At 43.7% G+C, this 21,569-nt stretch overlaps 1 protein-coding gene across 2 annotated transcripts in view; it reads left to right on the top strand.

Annotated features, from left to right (window-relative positions):
* The first annotated feature begins 2,012 nt into the window (after window positions 1-2,012).
* rab43 (RAB43, member RAS oncogene family) overlaps window positions 2,013-21,569 on the top strand; it is a 122,391-nt gene continuing 102,834 nt past the window's right edge. The window contains exons 1-2 of one of the 2 annotated variants that reach the window (XM_059944087.1): window positions 2,013-2,348; window positions 4,064-4,247. In XM_059944087.1, the coding sequence (XP_059800070.1) occupies window positions 2,157-2,348; window positions 4,064-4,247 (376 nt within the window). In that variant the 5' untranslated portion in view covers window positions 2,013-2,156. The remainder of the gene's footprint in view (window positions 2,349-4,063; window positions 4,248-21,569) is intronic. The other variant, XM_059944086.1, reaches the window with a different exon arrangement.

Raw genomic sequence — 21,569 nt, 5'->3', positions numbered from 1 at the left:
GTTGCCTTGAGATTTCTACCGTGCCCTCGTTCCAATTGCTCGGAGGTACCATTGGAATCCGTTGCCACCTTGAACACGATGAACGGGTCCACTTCTGTCGCCATTGCAAGAAAATGCAAGTATGTCTTTAAGTGAAAGCCACCCAATCTGTGTCATAGCATAGTGGTCAGCACAATGCTTGACAGTAACAGCAACCCAGTTCCCGCCGCTGCCTGTCAGGAGTTTGCTCTCCCCATGGCTGCATGGGTCTCCTCCCACAGTTGAAAGATATACTGGTTGGTAGGTCATTGCAAATTGTCCCGTGATTAAGCTAGGATTACATCGGCCTACTCCCCACTGTATCTCAATAAATAAATATGAATACACTAGCCTCAGAGTTCTTTGGGCAGAGGACTGGTGCTTCAAGTAAACATGAGGAGAAGAAAATGGTTCACATTCTAGTAATCACACACTCCTGACATCGTGCTGACATTTTCCTGTGACGAACATGGGCAAAACCTTCATTTACTCCTGTTACACTTTGAGACTCCAGAAATTAATTAGCAGAAAAACACAGGAGCCTGGGATATTTGTCTCCTTAGTTTTCCTTTGGTAAGGTGCTCACATATAATGTAGCGGCATAATGACGTATGCCATTCCCGTACTTCTTGCATATGACTCATAATAAATTATGTAAGCAAACAATATATTTACAATATCACTCTAAGATTACTGAAATATTAAATACACTACAACTGAAGTATCCCAGAAATAATAAATGGAGGTAGAGGTAGTGGAATGTGATAATTCATTACATCGTCTCCTGTACCCGCTGCTGCCTATAAGGGCACTGCTCCCTGTGACTGTGTGGGTTTCCTCTGGGTGCTCTGGTTTCCCCCCACAGTCCAAAGATGTACCAGTTAGTAGGTTAATTGGTCTTTGTAGGTTGTCCCGTAATTAGTCTAGGGCTAAATGGGGGGTTTGAAGGGCCGGAAGAGCTTATTCCACACTGTATCTCAATCAATCAATAAAAAACACGCTTCCTTGGTGTTTGATGCCAGAGGAAAAAATAGACAACCAGCATAGAGCAAAAGAAAAATCCTGCTAAACTTTTAAATCTGTTAAAAGGCAGTTCCAAGGTTTAAATTATCTGCCGATTCTGATTCCAAAAACCTGCTGTCAGAATTTAAACCCAAGCTGTTTCCCAGTTGTTTGATGACAGCAATTAGACCTGACTCTCCCTTGTGGGCCTTGAAAATCTATGGGAGGAACAAAGAAAAAGGGAATTTATCAGACGAATCGAATGGCTGAAGGTAAATGTCAATCATCGTGAAGTGTTACCAACGCGTTGGATAATTAATCTTGTATAATTTACAATTTGGCCAGGGGAAATCATTCCCTGTGTTTTCCAGATTTCTACTTTCAATCATTTTAATCCAATTAATCCAATTATTCATCAGAGCTTGAGAAGCTTAAATGAAGATACTGGCGACGTATTGAGAGTGTATAGTTTAATGCAAGATTCAGGTAATTTCGAAAGTCAAAATAGATAAATCGCGAATTTGAACTTTGAACTCCCCCTGCGCAAATTAAAAACAATTCCGTCAAAGAGATTCTATTTTATAACTGGAAAAAAAGAGAAGATCTTGACATTCTACGTTAATGTGCTAGAAACTCTATCAACAATAGTTTAAATAGAATAAACGAACACGTCAATCTGAACCCTATTTAGAACATGGCGGAAACAGATTACATCAGGCAGCATCCACGAGAAGAGACGTCGTTTGCCTTTTAAATGATTAAAAATCAGTTCCATTTACTCTTCCTAGGTATTTTTGTTCACAAAATATGCATCGTTGAGGTGTGTTTTATTTTGCATTGTTTCTATTAGGAAAGGGGGCAGAACTCCGGGTTTGTGGCGCTTCATGTGTCTCTAGGGGGCGCGGTAATGGGTCTTGAAGGCACTCAGGGGCCAGCCGGCTGAAAGCGCCCTATCCCTTGCATGTTACTGCGTTCAGGCGCTGTGGTGGGCGTCTGCTGGAGGTCCTTGTGGCCTTCCTTCCGTATTATCAGTTCCGGGGTTTTGCATCCACGTCATGGGCACAGCTTGGTGCGGCTATTTATTATCATCACCCTCTTAGTCGGCGTTACCTGCGCGGGGAGTCAGCCCGTCTGCGATGGCGGGGCCGGTGGATATGGACGAGTCGTTCGACTTTCTGTTCAAGGTGGTGCTGATCGGGGACGCCGGCGTTGGCAAAACCTGCGTCGTGCAGCGCTTCAAGTCGGGCATCTTCGTGGAAAGGCAGGGGAACACGATCGGGGTGGACTTCACAATGAAAACCTTGGAGATCCAGGGCAAGCGGGTAAAGGTGAGTGGACCGTCAGGAACGAAAGCAAGTCAAAGGGCTTCAGGTACTCGGCTGGTCGGGCAGCGTGTGCGGGGAGAGGAACGGGGTGAGCGCATCCGTTGTGGCGACTGTGACTAACTCTGCACGGGTGGAGACTGACCTTCCGCAGAGATGTTTGATTTCGAGTGAAGTGTGGATTCTGTGCCCTTCATTCAGCCCTGGGCACCGGCAATAGCTCGGGGTCTCCCTTATTTCTAAACAATGTTCCACACTTAAGTCGATAATAATGCGCTGGGCAATTATATTTTTGAATTACACATGATATTCACGCATAAGTTTGTTTCTTGTTAAATGGACTGTTTTACAAAGTATTCTCGTAATGTGGTGGTTACAGAAATGTGTAATTTCGGGTTATAACTGAAGAGTCAATTCTCTATACCTCGTTCCTAAAGGGAGAAGTCTGGATTATGCGAATAATCAAATCAATCAGAGTTTGGGGATCGATGGGCCGAATGGCCAGATTCCGTGCCGAACCAGAGAGGAAATTGTTTGGTTTTTTTTTAAACGTTATTCGTGAACTGACAAGATGAAAGTTTTTGTGGTTATGGAATCAAGAGGAAGTTAGAAATCGTTTTGCTTATTTTTATCTGTGCCTGCAGCTACTTAGCAGCATTAAACTGGGCAGGAAAAAAAGGTGAACTAAAATTCAATGAGTTCTGTGCTCAGTACACAGAGCAGGTTACTAAGTAATCAGATTAATCAATATAGATTCCCATGGTGCTTTCAGAACTTTGTTTTTGCATCTGTGTTGACTGTTTTTATATCTTATGTGTTTTATGGATATGTCGCGCTTAACAACACTCCCTGAGGCAGCACAAGCTGTTTCCAAATTTTTTCTTAAATGTCTATTTAAAATTTTCAAATATACTCTAAAGCAAACGCTGGATTTTTAAATCAATCCAGTTCTGCTTTAATAGTTTGAATCAGAATACACATCATTGATTTTGTTTTGAAGCTTATAACATCTTTATGGCTTTGATTCTTTCAGTTAATATGGTATATTACAATAAGAGACAAGTCAAGGCCTGTGCTCTAGTCTTTGAGCACTGGTGGTTCCAATTCATCTTTAAGTTCCCGTCAGTTGTCTTTTCTGTTATACAACATCTTACTTCTGAACAGTAAGCTGCATCGGGCATTTTTTTTTTCTAATTTGAGGGTCAGATACTCCCAGATGCTGGAAATTGGAAAAGAAACAGAAAATGCTAGAAATATTGAGCAGGTTAGACAATATTGGCAGTGAGAGAGAGAATAATAAAAAGTTAAATTCTGGTCTGGTGATCTCTTCTGAAATGTGCAGAGCACAGAAAGAGCGCAAGTTCTGTTAATACCTCCTATCCTGGGGGATTTTCATAAATAGCTTTTTGTTGCTTTGCCTGTACTCTCAATTCTACTGAATTTACCTCAGGCCTTTATATCTCCCACAATTGGTTTACCTTTTCAGTTTCAGACATAAAGTGCCCCTTCTTATTGGAAGTTATTCAGTTAAAAGGGAAATGCCAAAATCCAGCAGCAGCCCGATTAGTTCAGAGTCTCAACTTCTAAAATTGCATCTGCCTTTCATCATCCATTGTTGAGACGTGAACTGTCGTAAAGGGAACTCAATACCACCCCCTGCTGAGTGCCACCGTTGCCTTATTGATCATTTAACATTCATGTGCTTTCCTGTTGTCTTCCAGTTGCAGATATGGGACACTGCTGGACAGGAACGATTTAGAACAATTACACAGAGTTATTATCGAAGTGCTAATGGTGCAATTATTGCTTATGACATTAGCAAAAGAGGAACATTTGCATCAGTGCCTCAGTGGATAGAGGACGTGAAGAAATACGCAGGCTCGAACATTGTACAGTTATTAATAGGTAGGTTTATTTGCATGTTTGAATATTACACGATGATTAATTGGTCATTTTCTCATCTACTTTATGGAGAATGTGGATTGGAATCATGCTTGTGAATACCCATTCCCTGGCCAGGAAAGTGACCACCAGTATTAACAGCTACAGCTTTATCCTTGCAAAAGTTGCATTTCTCCTTAACAGTTTTGCTGCACTCATCTTAAGTGAAGCATCAGTGCATCGGGAGTGTCGATTATAGTGTGTGGTTTGGTTGTGCCCAGATATTTCCCCTCATGCATGTCAGGGACTTATGTCCCCCAGCACCGGGGTGAGGGGTGTACAGGAGTGGGACAGTGATTGGACATTAGGAATGAGGGGAGCACATGAGAAGAACGCTGATTGGATAGCAGGAATGAGGGAGCACATGAGAAGGATTCTGATTGGATATCGGGAATGGAGCTAGAACACTAGCTGCTTGCGCTGTGACTTTTGCAAATCTTTGCAAGTTCACTGTAGTGTAGATTCTGCTCACTTTGCTGGCTGGATGTGGTTGCTATTTTTGTTCATGTGGGTTGGATGAGACAATACATTTTCAAATTTAGAGTGGAAACAAATGAGATAATTGACGAGAAAGGCAAATGCTTTAATGTCTGCTAGACTGTTAACTTTCTGTCCCTTCCCACAATTGTTTTTTTTACATGCAGAGATCTCCATCATACACCTCTAAATCAGACCAGAACTCCAGTGTCTTAGCATTTTACAGAAGTATATTAAGAGAGGCTGTGCAAGAGGCAGCTGGTCTTTTCATGAAACTTGCAGCATGTTACAATTTTATCAGTCCTTTAGCATTTTAAATGATGCAAACTCCTTACTATCCCAGCATAGTAAATGTCTTAAATGATTCCCCGGTGCAGTCCATCAGCAGTTGGCTAACTACCATTGAGATGCCATAACGATTTACGGTGATGTGTTTTAACATAGTGTTAAGGATATAACTGGGGGTGGTAATGGGGACAAGTTCCCACTACCTATTAAATGCTCCCAATGGCGTGCACCTCAAATTGACAACAGCTCCTGGCCTTCACATGTGGCTTAGATACCAAGCCCGGCGGAAACATTTCTACCAACAGGAGAAAGGGCAAAGGAGGGTTTCTGATACCTTAAAACCAGTTGCTTCAGGCAGAGGGGGCTCGCCAGTCATGGTTGGGAGCTCATCTAGTTGACTGGCAACACTACTGGTACCAAACTCTGTCAGTCTCTGCCCTTCCTTTGTGTTCGTCAGCACGGAGAGAGGGAGCTTGCTCAGGCTTGTGTATCCAGACAGCAAGGACACAACATCCATGGTCATCTCTGATTGATGGAGACCTCTGATAAGGAAATTGTCAGGAATGCTTAGCAACCTCCCTGAGGCTGGAACATCCTGCCTTATTCTGTGTGAAGTTCCATTCATGCTCTTTCAGTTGCTTCAATTCATGCATCCTCTATGCTGAATACCTCTCATGCCCTCAGGAGCCGTCGTTACAGGACTTCAAAAGGCAGCTACTTCATTGAATGGCCTGTAGTTTAGCACCATCAGAACCCCTGGACTTGCTTAGATGGTGTTCAAGTAATCCTCTTATTTCCATTCCTGTTTCTGGTGATCAGATTTGGAAAATTCCCATATGTAGAGTGAACAGCTAAAGTGGTGAATCTTTACCAATTTTACCGCTTGGGAAAGTACATGGACAGGAAGGGTATGGAGGATCATGGTTCGGGGGAAGGGAGAGGTCAATGGGACGAGGAAGAATATTGGTTCAGTCTGGATTAGATGGGCTGAAGGGTTTGCAGGTGCTGTAGGCTATCAAGAAGGCAAATTAAGGCAAATCAAGAAGGCCTTTATTGCTATAGGGATTGAATTTAAGAGCAAAGAAGTTATGCTGCAACTATACAGGGTACTGGTGAGGCCACACCTGGAGTACTGTGTGCAGTTCTGGTCTCCTTACTCGAGGAAGGGTATACTGGCTTTGGAGACAGTGCAGAGGAGATTCACCAGGTTGATCCCAGAGATGAGGGGGTTAGACTATGAGGAGAGATTGAGTCATCTGGGACTGTACTCGCTGGAACTCAAAAGAATGAGAGAAGATCTTACAGAAACACAAAATTATGAAAGGGATATATAAGATAGAAGCAGGAAGGCCGTTTCCACTGGTAGGTGAAACTAGAACTAAGGGGCATAGCCTCAGGATTCGGGGGAGTAGATTTAGAATGGAGATGAGGAGGAACTGCTTTTCCCAGAGTGTGATGAATCTGTGGAATTCTCTGCCCAATGAAGCAGTGGCGGCAACCTCAGTAAATATATTTTAAGACCAGGTTGGATAGATTTTTGCATAGTAGGGGAATTAAAGGATATGGGGAAAAGCCAGGCAGGTGGAGTTGAGTCCATGGCCAGATCAGCCATGATCTTATTAAATGGTGGAGCAGGCTCCTGCTCCTGTTTCTTATGTTAAGGGCCTATTACTGTGCTGTGGTGTTCTATGTCTCAGTACATTTGCAAGTATTCTGTGTGTGCACAATTAGTACTGAAATACATGTATATGGAGAGGAATGAGAAAGATGGCAGGGTGTAGATGTGTCACTACTGAAGGAGGTGTAAGGCACTCCGTTCCTCTGCTAGCCGGTGGTGGATGGGCGTACAAGCAGCTGGTGCATATCACTGGTCCTGGTTATGCGACCACTGATGCCAGGCAGACAATCTCTGAAGAGGATTCATAATGGCTGGGGTCACCTGTCCTGTAAAGACACTGCCCAGAAGAACACAATGGCAAACCACTTCTGTAGAAAAATCTGCCAAAAACAATCATGGTCAGAGAGACCATGGTTGCCCATGTCATGCGACATGGTGTATAGTGATAATGTCATATGACATGGCACATAATGATGATGATGTGAAAGAACAGGTGATGTATAATGTCTGGTAGGAGCAGGATTATGGATAGGAATCCAGTTGTATACCAGTCCCAGTGGATGATCTTGATTTGAAATATCAACTGTCCATTTCCCTCTACAGATGCTGCCTGACCTGCTGAGTTCCTGCAGCATTTTGTGTGTGTGTGGCTGCAGATTTCCAGCATCTGTAGATTTTCTTGTGGTTGTCATTCTTATTCACAACTAAAGTAGAGAATTTGAGAACAGAAATGCCAGAGGATAAAAGATATGGTGGTGCTGATGTGAAAGTAAAGCGGGGAGTTTGGGGACTTTGACTGGTGCTGCTTTTTGGAGTTAGGACGCGTGACAGTCTAATTCTCCTCACGTTGAATGATGCTCATTTGCTGTAACCTCAGGTTGTTTTGTCAACCTGAAATTATTAACCTGCTCAGTTGAGGAAAAATGCCAGAGACATGAAATTACCTCTGAAACGGTTTTTATTCAGAGAGGAGTTCGCAGCCCCACGCACTTCGGGCATAAGGTAGCCAACTCCCAATTTGTCGGTTTACTTATACCGATTCAAATTCATCAATTGATTGGCTTTTACATAGCTAAGCACGCAAAATACTCAGAATAAGCATAGACGCAAGCGTAACACTTGGAATGGGTATGGACACAAGCAAACCACTCAATAGGTATATAGCTCAAATTACTTTGCCGAACACATTGTCTTGTGGTCGCAAGGTTCCTCTTCTTTGTGGTTGCCACATGCTGTCTGGCATCTTATTTTGGCTTCCTCTTCCCTGTCGTCCTACACTTACCCAATGACATATCCTCTTCCTGGTCCTGTCTACATATTTTGCTACACTTACCCCTCGCCCACCCCTTCTACATGTACCCCTTACCCTCTTCGCATTCTCAGTCCCTCCTGTGATCATGAAATGATCACTCATCAATACCGTGAAAATCCTCGGGTGCAGGTTCGAGGAGTTCAGTGGCCTCAACAGTCGCCCGTATTACCATCAGTGGCTTAGCCGGCAGCAGGTCCCTTAACGAGGCCATCATGTGGTTCAGAACACATCTGACAATGGCAATACAGACAAAAATCCCTATAATAGCCATCAGCCCATTGATCAACCAGTCCCTCCATCCACTTAGTCCCCATCCTGCCCAACCTGTTCTTTCCTTAATGGATCCTAACTGTTCATCTATTTTGTTCATGTACCGTGTTATGTTGGCGGTAGCATCGTCTGGTCCCATTATGCATTTGTCCTTTACGATAGCACAGAGCCCACCCTCCCTGGTGAGGAGGTAATCAAGTGCATAGCGGTTTGCATGGAGAAGAGCCGCAGTTGGTTAAGGCTGTCATTTAGGAGTCTTAATGCCCCCCTGGTGGCATTCCCAAGGCTCATGAGACCACAGGCCAGATAGTTCCGATTGTGGGCCGCCATAGTGGCTCCTGATGCTCCCAAAGAGAAAAAGCCAGCTGCCCCATAAACGGCCACCTGACCTGCGGTTAGGGTGGTCAGGACTTGGTAATCTGCACAAAATTCCTGGGAGACCTCTCTCTTGTACCTCCCAGGCAGGCGGAGTGAGGGACTCAAGTCCCAGGGCGAGGGACTGCGGTGGGGAGGAAGGTGCCATAGGCCACCGAGGAAGGGTATGGGTACTCCAGGAAGTTGGTGGCAATGCCGTTATAGAAGAAAAAATACCCCGGGAGGGTATACATGGTCTCAGTGCAACCTTTACCCTTTAGGTTTTTGTCGTCGCTCCACTCTCCCACACCGGCAGAGGGGTACGCTCGTTTGGTACCCCTGTGATAGTCAGGTAGTGGGGATACATGATCATTGACCCGGAGGTGGGTGTGGTTCCCCTCCCCACAAATAAGTTGCACCCCCTGGGTCAGGGGCTGGCACTGTGTCTCATGGCAAGAGCAAGATATCCCTAAGGGATCCTTGGTGGGGTGACACTCCCTTTTCCTACTGGGCTTGGAGAGGCAGGTGACGTCATTCGAGACATACACGTCTGAACATCCCCACCCTGTTCCAAAGTAGCAGTTCTCATATACTCGGTCACCCTTCGGGGGTTTGAGATTCCCCTCTCACCAGAGCTCTTCTTTCATCCGCGGGAGGAGTCGAACAGGCACAGTGGAATTGTTGTTCAATCTTTAGTATTTTGCAGAGTTCATTGTTTACTTTCCCAATGAAGTACGGGCTGTTATCAGATGAGAGTCTTTGTGGGATACCAAAACGAGGAATAACTTCTTTCAGCAGTACTTGCACTACCGTGGAGGCCTTGTTGTTCGTTGTGGGGAAGGCTTCAATCCATTTACTAAAGATGTCGATTATAACTAAACAGTACTTGTAACAATTCACCTTAGGTAACTCAATAAAGTCCATTTGTAATCTGTCAAACAGTCCTGCTAGGGTTGGGGTGCACCCTTTATCACATCTAATAGATTTACCCGGGTTTACTTTATGGCCAATTAAGCAACCCTTTGCCCGTCTCTCCGCTGCCTCATTCAAACTGGGGGACCACCATGTTTTTAACAACTACACATTCCCCCCCTTGCCGAGGTGAGTGTCAGAGTGGAGCCGGTCGACCAGGACAGGCGGGGGAGTATCAGGAATACAAGTCTGACCTGTTGGGGTCCGCCAGAGGCCCGTTGTGTTATTAATAATACAACCATGTTTCTTCCAAACATCAAGTTCTGTCGCGGGGTGATTGCACAATGTCGGATATGCCTGAGCTATCAACCGGCTGCCTGGCAGGCAGAAGGCGTGGGGCCGAATCCACACTTATTGCTTTAGAGGAGGAGGCTTGCTTGGCTGGCGGGTCTGCCCTGGCATTGCCTTTACTAACGGGAGAGTCATCGGATAAGTGGGCGACACATTTTATAATAGCAAGCTTACCGGGGAGCTGGATGGCTTTGAGCAAATTGTCAATGTGGAGGCAGTTGGCACTGCTCTTGCCAGCCGATGTTTGGAAGCCCCGCTGCGCCCGTAGTGAGCCAAATGCATAGCGTGAATCCATGTAGATATTGGCTGTCTGACTCGATGCATGCGCGAGTGAGGGCGAAAAGCTCAGCCTGTTGGGCCGAGACTGGTGGGTGGAAGGCTGCCGCCTCCAGGGTGGTGTGTGGGGTCACAATGGCATAACCCAATTGCCGGCCACTGTCCGGGGAGACAGAGGACCAGCCGTCCACGAAAAGCATCCGGCCCGGATTGTCGAACTCAATGTCCTGGAGGTCTGGCCGCGGAGAAATGAGGAAGTGGTTTCGCTCTACAGAGGCTCGGATAGCAGGTCGGGTGGGTGATCCACAAAGGTAGCGGGGTTAAGCGTGGTGCAATAGGCGAACGTCAGCAACGGATTATGGAGAAGAGCAACCTCATCGATGTTGAGTTTGGTGCGTGGTTAGAAGGGCGGTTACCGCATGGGAAGAGTAGACCGTCACTGGTTGATGCAGGGAAACTAAAAAGATCCCTCGGGGTCGCCCTGTAGATCTTAATAATACTCAGCAAATATTCAGTAAATTGCTCCAGCTCCTGCTTTCTGTCCAGCATTTCATTGGGCTTCCGGGGGGTATACACAGAAACCATCAAGGGATTTTGCACAGCATCCTCAGCCTGGGCTGGATTGTGACGAGGGTTAGGGACCTCTCACATTGGCATCTGTCAGGTAGGGGGGGCGGGGCTTGGATCTACCTGGATTTTTGGTGGGGTAGGGCCAATCGGTACTTTCGAGCAAGGGCCGCGTAATACTTGGAATGGGTATGGACACAAGCAAACCACTCAATAGGTATATAGCTCAAATTACTTTGCCGAACACATTGTCTTGTGGTCGCAAGGTTCCTCTTCTTTGTGGTTGCCACATGCTGTCTGGCATCTTATTTTGGCTTCCTCTTCCCTGTCGTCCTACACTTACCCAATGACGTATCCTCTTCCTGGTCCTGTCTACATATTTTGCTACACTTACCCCTCGCCCACCCCTTCTACACGTACCCTTTCCCCTCTTCACATTCTCAGTTTCATCAGCAGCATGCCCTCCCCTCCGAGAAGATGGGTGGAGACTCACCCTTGTAAAACAGGGGTCCCCAACCTTTTTTGCACCATGGACCAGTTTAATATTGACAATATTCTTGCAGACTGGTGACAGGGACAAAAGTTGCAGTCAAATACGAGACACTTGTGTTTACCCCAAGAAAGACTACTATGACCAGGATACCTTGCCTGGGCACCTGTGTGTACGTGCTGATTTTTTTCTCTCTCTACAAATCAGTTGCCTTAATCTTCCTGATTCTGTTAAGTGAAACTACACTGTATGTACATTATTTCTACTTTATATAGGCTGTGTATTTATCATATAATTCCTGCTTTTACTATACGTTAGTGTTATTTTAGGTTTTATGTGTTATTTGGTGGGTTAGTTCAAGTTCAACAGTGCATGTCAGGGAATGAGGAAAGGTGCAGCTAACTCATTGTTTCGTATCGCCAAATCATATCGCTTCCTTGTGGCCCAGTAGCACATGCCAGTACTCATGGCCCAGTACTGGTCCGCGGCCCGGTGGTTGGGGACCCCTGTTGTAAAATACTTGAACTAAAATGTTCATTTTTTGTTTCTGAAATGATATGAGATGGATTTTCTTCCTCATTTAAACATTGGGACAGGTTGTTTCTGGCTATTAAAAAGATACCATGGAACTAGCTCAGTTAGACATCTTGGTTGGTAAGGACAGGTTGAACTTAAAAGCCTGCTTCTGTGTTGTAAAACCCTGTCTTTCTATATTGAGAGAGAGCCTCTGCTGTATAACTATCTCAGCAGTTTTGGATCTTCAGTTGATTAAGATAACAGGTGTAAACTTCACGTGATGTATATTGGAGAGGGGGTATTTCAAGCCCAGCCTTTTCACTTGTATCTTTCTGTAATCATTGTGCACCAAACAAACGGCCAATCTGAGAGACGGGTTGCCAGTGATGGTTTAAGTAATGGGAATGAGGTTTACTTTCTGCTTTTCTTTTAGATCGTCAGCATGAATCTGATTCAGTAACACATTTTCATAAACTCCTCATTCTGAAACTTGTATTTTTACAGTGCATCACACCTACTCACTCTTGCACGATGCTGGAGGAACTCAGTTATTCAGGTGGCATCTATGAAAATGAATAAACAGACTTGAGACCCTTCTTCAGGACTGGAAAGAGGGGGAAGACGTCAGAGTAAAATGGTGGCGGGAGGAAAGATAGCTCGAAGGTGATAGGTAACGCCAGGTGGAAAGGAAAAGTAAAGGACTGGAGAGGAAGGGATCAGATAGGTGAGAAGAAAGGGCCTGATCATTTTTGCATATAATTATGAACTAAACCCTGCATTTAGTTGTGCAGGCAAGTGCAGTGAAATAGTTAATGAATTTGGTTTATAAGATGGTAATGGCTGTACATGTGTGTATATATAAATGGAGTGTATATGCTTAGATAGAATGGACAAATATTGTATGCAAGTTTTATAAAGACATAACAATTATCAGCCTCTGTAGCTTTTTGCTTTGCTGTACATTGCAATTGCCATATTGGACCGTGATCATCCAGACCTGCCTGAAATGGCGTGACAATTGGTGAATGTTGTTATCATTTGTTGCTTGACCTTAAAGAAGTTGTGTTGTGTTCTGAAAGAAGAGGTGAGGATGTTTAGGTGAGATTTGATGCCGGGAACAAGATTATGATGATTTGGAATCAGTTGAACAGGAGGAACTCCCAATTGGAGAGGTGTTGAGCACCAGCAGGCACTGATCTCATGCCATTGGCTAAAGATCCATGGAAGTTGTGAAGAATTTGTTTTTTTTAAATGTGGCAAGTAATTATGGTGAGTAATGCATTGTACAGCAGAGGGGTTCATGCAGATTTAATTGCAGTTTTCAAGAGGGTATTGGGGCAATGTTTGTAAATTTAAGGGGAAAGTAAAGGTTCTGCAGGGGAATAGGTCCAATGCAGGTGTGATGAGGCAATTGGCCGTGTCCTGTGTTGTAATGCTCTGATAATTCTGCCACTCTAAATGAACTGAGATTAAAACTAAAGTTTTTTTTTCCCAGCAGGCCACCAGTTAGAAGATAATATTGACTTACCAGTGTTTCACAACCTTCTAAACCATCAGTAGTTGTAGGGAAATTATTAACATTATTAATTATAAAAGACCTAAGAGATAATGTTTTATTTCCACATCTTTTCTGTAATGTGGTGATCAGAACTGCACACAATAACCCAAATGTGGCCTATACAAAGTTTTACAGAGTCACAACATGGCATCCTGACCAGTGCCAATCACCTTCTTTACCAGCCAGTCTACTTTTTCCACCCTATCTGCCTCTCCAGGGGAGCTCAGAACTTTGACCCAATGATGCCTCAGTACATCAGTGCTCCTTAGCTGCCAGCCACTTATACCTTCCTCTTAAATTTGAGTTCTCAAGATGCAACACCCCGCACTTGTCTGGATTAAACTCCATCTGCCATTTCTCTGCCCATATAGGCCATCTGCTGGTCTATATCCTGTTGAATTCATTGACAGTTTCCTCACTATTCACAGCTGACAATTTTTTGTGTCATCACCAATCAGATAGAGATCTTGGTTGGTATGGATGCATTGACTTTAAGAGCATCTGATTTACAACTGTCTCATTTTGGACCTTCAGTTGATTAAAGTAACTGGTTGTAAACCAAGTCCATTGTATACTGGAGTGGGGTCATTCCCAGCCCAGCCATTTCACTTGTATCTTTCTGTAATCATTGTGCACCAAAAAAAAAAGTCCAACCAGAGAGCCTTATTGTCAGTGAAGGTTTAAGTCATGGGTTTCCTACTTTTATGCTATGGACCAAGGGGTCTGTGGAGCCAGGTTGGGAACTCTGTTTAAATAATGGGAAAGAGGTTTACTTTCTGCTCTCCTGTTAGCTCATCAGAGCATGAGTCTGATTTAGTAGCACATATTCATAAACTCCTGAATATAGAATTTGTATTTTTGCTTAGTGTTTTAAAAAGGGTCTAATTCTTTTTGCATATAACTTTGAGCTAAACCCTGCATTAACTCTGTAAAAAGGATTATTAAAATGGGGGTTTCAGTATAGTGCAATGTGCTGATAAATCATTGGATTCACAATGGCCATAGAATTATTAGGTACAAAACTACTATACCACGCCATTGGCTTTTGGGACTGCCTGGTGAAGGAAGCCATTGAAATAAAACTGGAGGAAAAGAATTCTAACAAAGATGTAAGTCTCGTTCGAAGAAAGAACTAGAATTTGATTGTGAGCAAGGTGGGTGAGCGGAGATCTGATTGGATGAGGACTAACCAATCAGGACGGATGGACGAAGGGGGTTATAAATACTACCGGACTAGACGTGTCCAGGCATCATCCATGATGAAGATGGCAGAGTTTGTCATCGAAACATTCGTTAAGATCGATACCCGGCTAGAAGCCCGAGAAAAGTTTAGTCGTGTTTCCGCAACCAAAAGTACAAAAAATACATTCTGAAGAGTAATTCATTTGGTCTTTCAAATTAAAAACAAAGCTAGCTTTATGTGTGTATATTGTTGATTTTTAAAAATACATTTTAAGCTCTGAAGGATGATAAAATCAGTATGTTAATATAAACAGAGCTCTGAAGGGACCATGCAGTTCCTGGCCATTATAGGGTGTGCAGGATGTATCTTCTCGAACACCACGGGAGCAACAATCCAGAATCATCTCCATTTCTTCAAGTACATGGTCGAAGTTCTCAGAGCTAGCTCATGATCAATAAGGACCTGCACAGAGGGAGCATTGGGTCAAAGTTCTGAATTTCCCAAAAGAGGCAGATGGGATGGAGAAAATAGAGTGGTAACAAAGGTGAATGACGTACAGGGTTCCCCCACTATCCAAAGGTAGAGCATTCCCATGAAACCGTTAGTAAGCGGAAATGTCGTAAAGCGAAGAAGCAATTACCATTAATTTATATGGGAGAATTTTTTGAGTGTTCCCAGGACCAAAAAAAATAACCTACCAAATCATACCAAATATCACAAAACCTAAAATAACACGAACATATAGTAAAAGCAGGAATGATATGATAAATATACAGCCTATATAAAGTAGGAATATTGTATGTACAGTGTAGTTTTACTTATCAAAATTGGGAAGACAGTGTGCCAAAATCAATTTGGAGAAGAAAAAAATCGGTGCATGCACGCACAAGGCTTCACGGTCATGGTAGTCTTTCATGGGGTAAACACATATAAAGCAGGTGTCTTTTCGTAAAAGTGAAAATCCTCTTTGGTTAGCGAAAACGGGTACTAATGTAGGTCTTTCGTAACGATGAGCTATCGTAAAGCAAACGTTGGAAAAATGGGGGGCCACCTGTACTTGCCTTCACTGCTCAGGGTGCTGAGTATAATGGTCAGGAGGCCTTGCGGTGGCTCTGTAAACCTTGCTCATTGAATCCAGCCGTGCATTGTTCCTCCTGTGGGCCAGTAACGAACTACTTTAATGTTTGTCCAAGCCACAGCTCTGGCTAACTGACAGTCAAAGCTGTCAGGTTCTGGTAATATCTCTTGGAAAAATACCCAGTCTAGGAAAAATCCTAATCTTAATGTTTAAAGTATTAGAACATGCACATTTTGGAATTATACTTGAAAATTTTTAACCATACATAGTGTCCACTTGACAACAGGGTGATCTGTTGGGGCACCCTTTGAGAGAATGGTAGTGCAGTCTGATGTGACCAGAGTGAACATTAACTTTTCCTGAATGCTATTGGTATCGCTTTGTTTTGGAAATTGAAGAAGAAAAACTCAGTTTATTAAAGACAGACACATAGCAAGGGAAATATAGCTCCTCCTCATTTAACAAAGGACACTTATGATGGCGACATTTCGTTGTCATTCTGGAGACGTGCAGTCCTTTCATTGGCCATCTCTTCATGTCATCTGCTGGTTGTTGTTTGTCTCTGATCTTGGAGACATGCACTTCTCAGCTCCTTTGTCTCTTCCTCTCTCCTCCTCCTGTGCCAGTTGTTGTCATTTTGGAGATGTGCATGCCTCTCCTCCTCTGTCTCTTCTTCTCTCATCTTTTTTGTCCTGACTCTTTGATCCTGGAGTCGTGCGGCCCTGGCCTCATCCTATTCTTGTTCTCTCCTTCTCCTTGCCGCTTCCCAACGACGCTTGGCGTTATCTCTTGACCATAATGTCCTCCTCCTCTTTCCATGCCGCATAATTAGGCTGACCATACTTTTTTTTTTAACCTTAACTGGATAGAAGATATGAAGTGGTAACACCAAAGCCTCCAGGATGCTGATTATTCTTGATGATGTGGTTGGAGCTCTCCTAAATGGATGTGAAGTACTCACCACTGTCCTTTGACTGCAGCAAAGGGTTTGATGGGTGTTTGGAAGTACATCATTACAATTAGATTTAATTATCTCTTATTGATGGGTGGCAGTTAGATCTGTCCCGATCCTGCACATTCTGATGGTGATTAGCAGAATGTGACCACTCGAAATAGAGCTGCCCTGCCCCGTTGTTCCGCTTGGTGTTGCTGCTGTGAGCATCATGAGGCGCTGCTGAGGCTGGCCATGCGCGTGTCGTGGTGTCGCGTCGTGGTTTCCATGAAAGGTGGAATCAGGCCGGTATGGAAAACAGGGCCTGTTGATTGATGAGTGAGAAATTTTATAGGAATATATAACCCTGAACTTCGCGTGCATTCTGTAAGTTAGCGCATTTTAAGTCGATTTAGTTGGAAAAAGTGTAATGCACCGTTTGCGCTAACTGGAGGTCACAGACAGACAGAATGAGAGTTCTAGTAGTATATAGATGAGATGCATATTGTCCTTTTGTTCATGTGGATGATTATTACTAAGGGTTAAGTTGCTGTAAGAACACTCAGAGTAAAACCTTACCTTTTTATTCCGGCATCTTTGTCCTTCCTTCTCAGTTCTGAAGAAGGGTCTCGCCCCGAAACATCGACTGTTCACTCATTTTTATAGATGCTGCCTGACCTGCTGAGTTCCTCCAGAATTTTGTGTGTGTTTTGCTATGGATTTCCAGCACCTGCAAACTTTCCCTAATAGTGTTTTGTTTTTATTTAAGTTGCATTAATATCAAAAAGTAAGTTGCATTAATCTTTCTGGTTACCGATGGGTCTGTCACTTCCATTGAAAGGGAGAGTTGTTGCATCTTAGGCACTAATGACTTGGTGAAGACTCACCAAGTGAATTTCCCTGCGTGACAGGACGTTGATCCCTGTGTAGAGGATGTCGGCTCTTTGCTGTCAGAACGACAGTGGCAAGGACCTTGACAAGTTTGCCTGAAGGATTCTTCAGACTGATTTGGATTGACTTCTACTGACTGTTACTGCCAGGGGTTAAGTTGTATCTCTACAGAATCATAGAATGCTTACAACAAAGGAGAGCTAGCACAGAGAAAATTTAATGAAATCCTCCACCTGCCCTTTTTCCATAACCTTGCAAACCTTTCTCCACAATATATTTACCTAATTTCTGCATGGTCCACAATTAAACCTGCTTCCACTATATTAGCAGGCAGCACATTCCAGATTCCAATGACCCACTGCCTTCTTATTTTTTTTAAAATCTCCCATGTCGCTCTTCATAATCTTCCCCTTTATGCCTGTGACCTTTAACTCCTTCACAAAAGGGGACAACCTGCCGCTGTCTGAATTCCTCATCATTTTATATTAGCGGCGGACCAATCGATTCAAAAAGAGAGAGCTTCATGCAGGTTAGGGAGAAGAGTTTTAAAAAACAGTGTTTCTCGGGGATTGGCACATTGGCGGCAGATCAATCAATTTGTAGAAAGAACGAGCTTCACACAGGTCGGGGAGAAGAGCTTAAAAAGGGAGTGTTTCACGGGGGTCGGCACATTAGCAGTGGGCCAATTGATTCGTGATTCATTAGCAGGAGCAAATAAAAGTAAAGCAGGGTCAAAGCAGAGCGGCTTTTGTGTGAGAGGACCAGTTTAGGAGTGGGAACTTGAGGCATTGGCAAGGAGGCATGGGTAAGTAGCAAGTAAAGCTTTTGTAGTGGTTGATTTAAAAAGTCACTAAGTTACAGCTAATTAAAGGAATGATGCAGGATCGGGTGATGCACTGTTGCTGCATGACGTGGGAGCTGGTGAACCCCATTGTGGTTCCTGGTGACCACGTCTGCAGCAAATGTTGGCTGCTCAAAGAACTCGGGCTCAAAGTTGGTGGCCTGGAATCTGAGCTTCAAACACAAATCATGGAGGGGGAGAGTTACCTGGATTCTGTTTCAGGAGTTAGGCACACCCATTAGGTTAGCTGCCTCAAATTCAGTCTGTGGTAAGGGACAAGAGTATGTGACTGCGAGTGAGGCGGGTAGTGAGATCCAAGAGACAGTGCTGGAGGAGACTCAACCCTTGTCCATCATGCCAAGAGTTTTTTGCACCCTGTGTGGATGAGAGTGGGGACTGTAGGAAGGAGGTGGCACTGTAGTGGAGCCATTCAAGAGGGGGTAATGAGAGAAATGTGGTAATTGGGGATAGTAAAATCAGGGGAATAGACAGAGTTCTTTATCACGAGGATCGAGCATCCTGAAGGCTGTGTTACCTGCGTTCAGTACATCTTATCTCTCCTTCAGAGGAATTTGCAGTGGGAGGGGAAAAATCCAGTTGTCATGGTCCACGTGGGTACCAACGACATGGGTAAAATGAGGAAAAAGGTTCTGCTGAGGGAATTTGAGCAGCTAGGGACTAAATTAAAAAGCAGAACCAAAAAGGTGGTAATCTCTGGATTACTACCTGAATGTTGTGATGGAAAATAACTGGTTCTTTGAGTCTCAACAGTAGAGGCCTGGACACACACAGTTTTAATAACAAGGAATTTATTTACAAGGGGAAGTCGGGTCAACACAAGCAACTACAATACACAGGGAGCAGTGTGGGGACAGGGTACAATTGCACAAACAAAGAACAAGGGAAAAGCACTACAACAGCTATCCCCCTTGACCTTGGATAGTTGTGGCTCCCTTACCAGGACAAACGATAGACCTTCCCAAACATAAATCAATGTACTTACCTTCAATGAGGCAGTCTGTAAGAGAGGGCTAGTTAAGGCCAAGTCTCACCTTTTAAAGCATGGGGCTGGGTGAGATAATCCAATTAAGGTGACCAATAATTTAGGTGTGCATTGATTAGTTGGGAGGGACCAAATGTTGATTGGCATGTGGTGTGTCCTCTGACCAGCCAGGTGGCAGTGCCTCTGTCACATGGCCGGTATCTCTGGATACAATGAGCCATGTGCAAATTGGCACAGGCTGAAGAAGATTAGAGAGTTAAATGCATAGCTCAAAGATTGGTGTGGGAGAAGTGAGTTTGAATTCATGGGAAATTGGCACCAGTATTGGGGAAGGAGGGAATTGTTCCATTGGGATGGGCTCCACCTGAACTGTGATGGGACCTGGATCCTAGTGGATCACATAACTATGGCTGTGGATAGGGCTTTCAACTAAATAGTAGGGGGGTGAGTTCAACAAATTGGAGAAGTATGGATAAAGAAAATAAGGAAAGTGTGGATAAAGAAAAAACAAAAGATAAAGAAGAGAAAAGTAAGAGTGGAGTGAAGAAAAGTGCAAAAGAGTAAAAGATGACAATGTTTTAAAAGCACAATGAGTATAAGGGCACTTTATTTGAAAGTGCATAGTATCTGAAACAAGGTCAGTGAGCTTGTGGCTCCACTCAGTACAAAGCTTTATGATTTAGTGGCCATTACAGAAACTTGGTTGCTGGGTGAAGAGGATTGGGAATTAAATATCCAAGGATATCAGGTAATACAGAAGGATAGGCAGGAAGGTAAGGGAGGTGGGATAGTGTTGTTAATTAAGGATGAGATCAGGACAATAGTGAGAGAGGGTATAAGATCTCTCACAAGAAGATATAAGGAGCAGAATGTTGAATCCATCTGAGTAGAGATTAGGAGTCATAAAGGGAAAAAATCACTGGTGGGAGTTGTCTATTGTCTCTGAATAATAACATTATAGTGGCATGTGCAATAAACAGAAATATCTGAGGCATGTATGAATGGAACAGCAGTTATCATGGGGGACTTTAACTTACACACAGATTGAATGAATCGAGTTGGTCAAGGCAGTCTTGAGCAGGACTTCATAGAATGCATCCGTGATGGCTTTCTTGAACAGCATGTTACTGAACCTACAAGGGAACTTGCTATCTTAGATCTGGTCCTGTGCAATGAGACAGGTAAAATTAATGATCATGTAGTTGGGGATCCTCCTGGAAAGAGTGATCACAGTATGATTGAATTTCTTATACGAATGGAGGGGTCAATAGTTCAATCTAAAACCAGTGTATTATGCCTAAACAATGGAGACTGAAATGGGATGAGGGAGGATTTGGCTAGTGTACACTGGGAAAACAGGCTATATGGTGGGGCAGTTGAAGAACAGTAGAAGACTTTCAAAGATTTTTCACGGTTCTCAACAAAAGTATATTGCAGTTAGAAGCAAGGACAGTAAGGGCGGAGAGAGCCAGCTGTTGATAACTAAGGAAATAAAAGAAGGTATCAAACTAAAAGCTCATGCATGCAAAATCACCAAGAATAGTGGGAAACTGGAAGATTGGGAAAACTTTAAAAATCAGTGAAGTACCACTAAGAGAGCAATAAAGAAAGGGAAGCTAGATTATGAAAATAAACTAGCACAAAATATAAAAACAAGTAGTAGAAGTTTTTATAATTGTATAAAGTGGAAAAGGGTGGCTAAAGTGAATGTAGGTCCCTTGGAGGACGAGAAGGGGGAATTGATATTGGGTAATGAGGAAATGGCCGAGGTTTTAAATGACTATTTTGTGTCGATCTTCATGATAGAGGATAGATCTAACATGCCGAAGTGAGATGTTATATGCGATGGGAGGTGAGGACCTCGATACAATAGCTATCCCTAAAGTGGTTGTGCTGAGCAAATTTGTGGACATGAAGATAGATAAGTCCCCTGGTCCTGATGGAATGCATCCCAGGGTACTGAAAGAAATGGCAGAAGTTATAGTAGAGCCTTTGGTGATAATTTACCAAACTTCTCTGGATTCTGGGCAGGTCCCAGTGGATTGGAAGTCGGTGAACGTGTGTCACGCTACTGTACAACAAAGGATGTAGGCAAAAGGCAGGTAAATATAGGCCAGTTAGTTTAACATCTGTAGTTGGGAAAATGCTTGAAGCTATCATTAAAAAAGAAATAGTGGGACATCTGGAAAGAAATGGATCCATCAGGCAGATGCAGCATGCATTCAGCAAAGGCAGGTCCTGTTCGACAAATTTAATGGAGCTCTTTGAGGATGTAACGAGTGCAGTGGATAGAGGGGAACAGCTGGACGTTATTTACTTGGATTTCCAGAAGGTATTTGGTAAGATGTCACATACAGGATAAGGATGCAT

The sequence above is a fragment of the Hypanus sabinus genome, chromosome 19 (genome assembly GCF_030144855.1).
Source record: "Hypanus sabinus isolate sHypSab1 chromosome 19, sHypSab1.hap1, whole genome shotgun sequence".
Taxonomy (NCBI): domain Eukaryota; kingdom Metazoa; phylum Chordata; class Chondrichthyes; order Myliobatiformes; family Dasyatidae; genus Hypanus; species Hypanus sabinus.
This window is presented reverse-complemented; position numbering and strand designations above follow the sequence as displayed.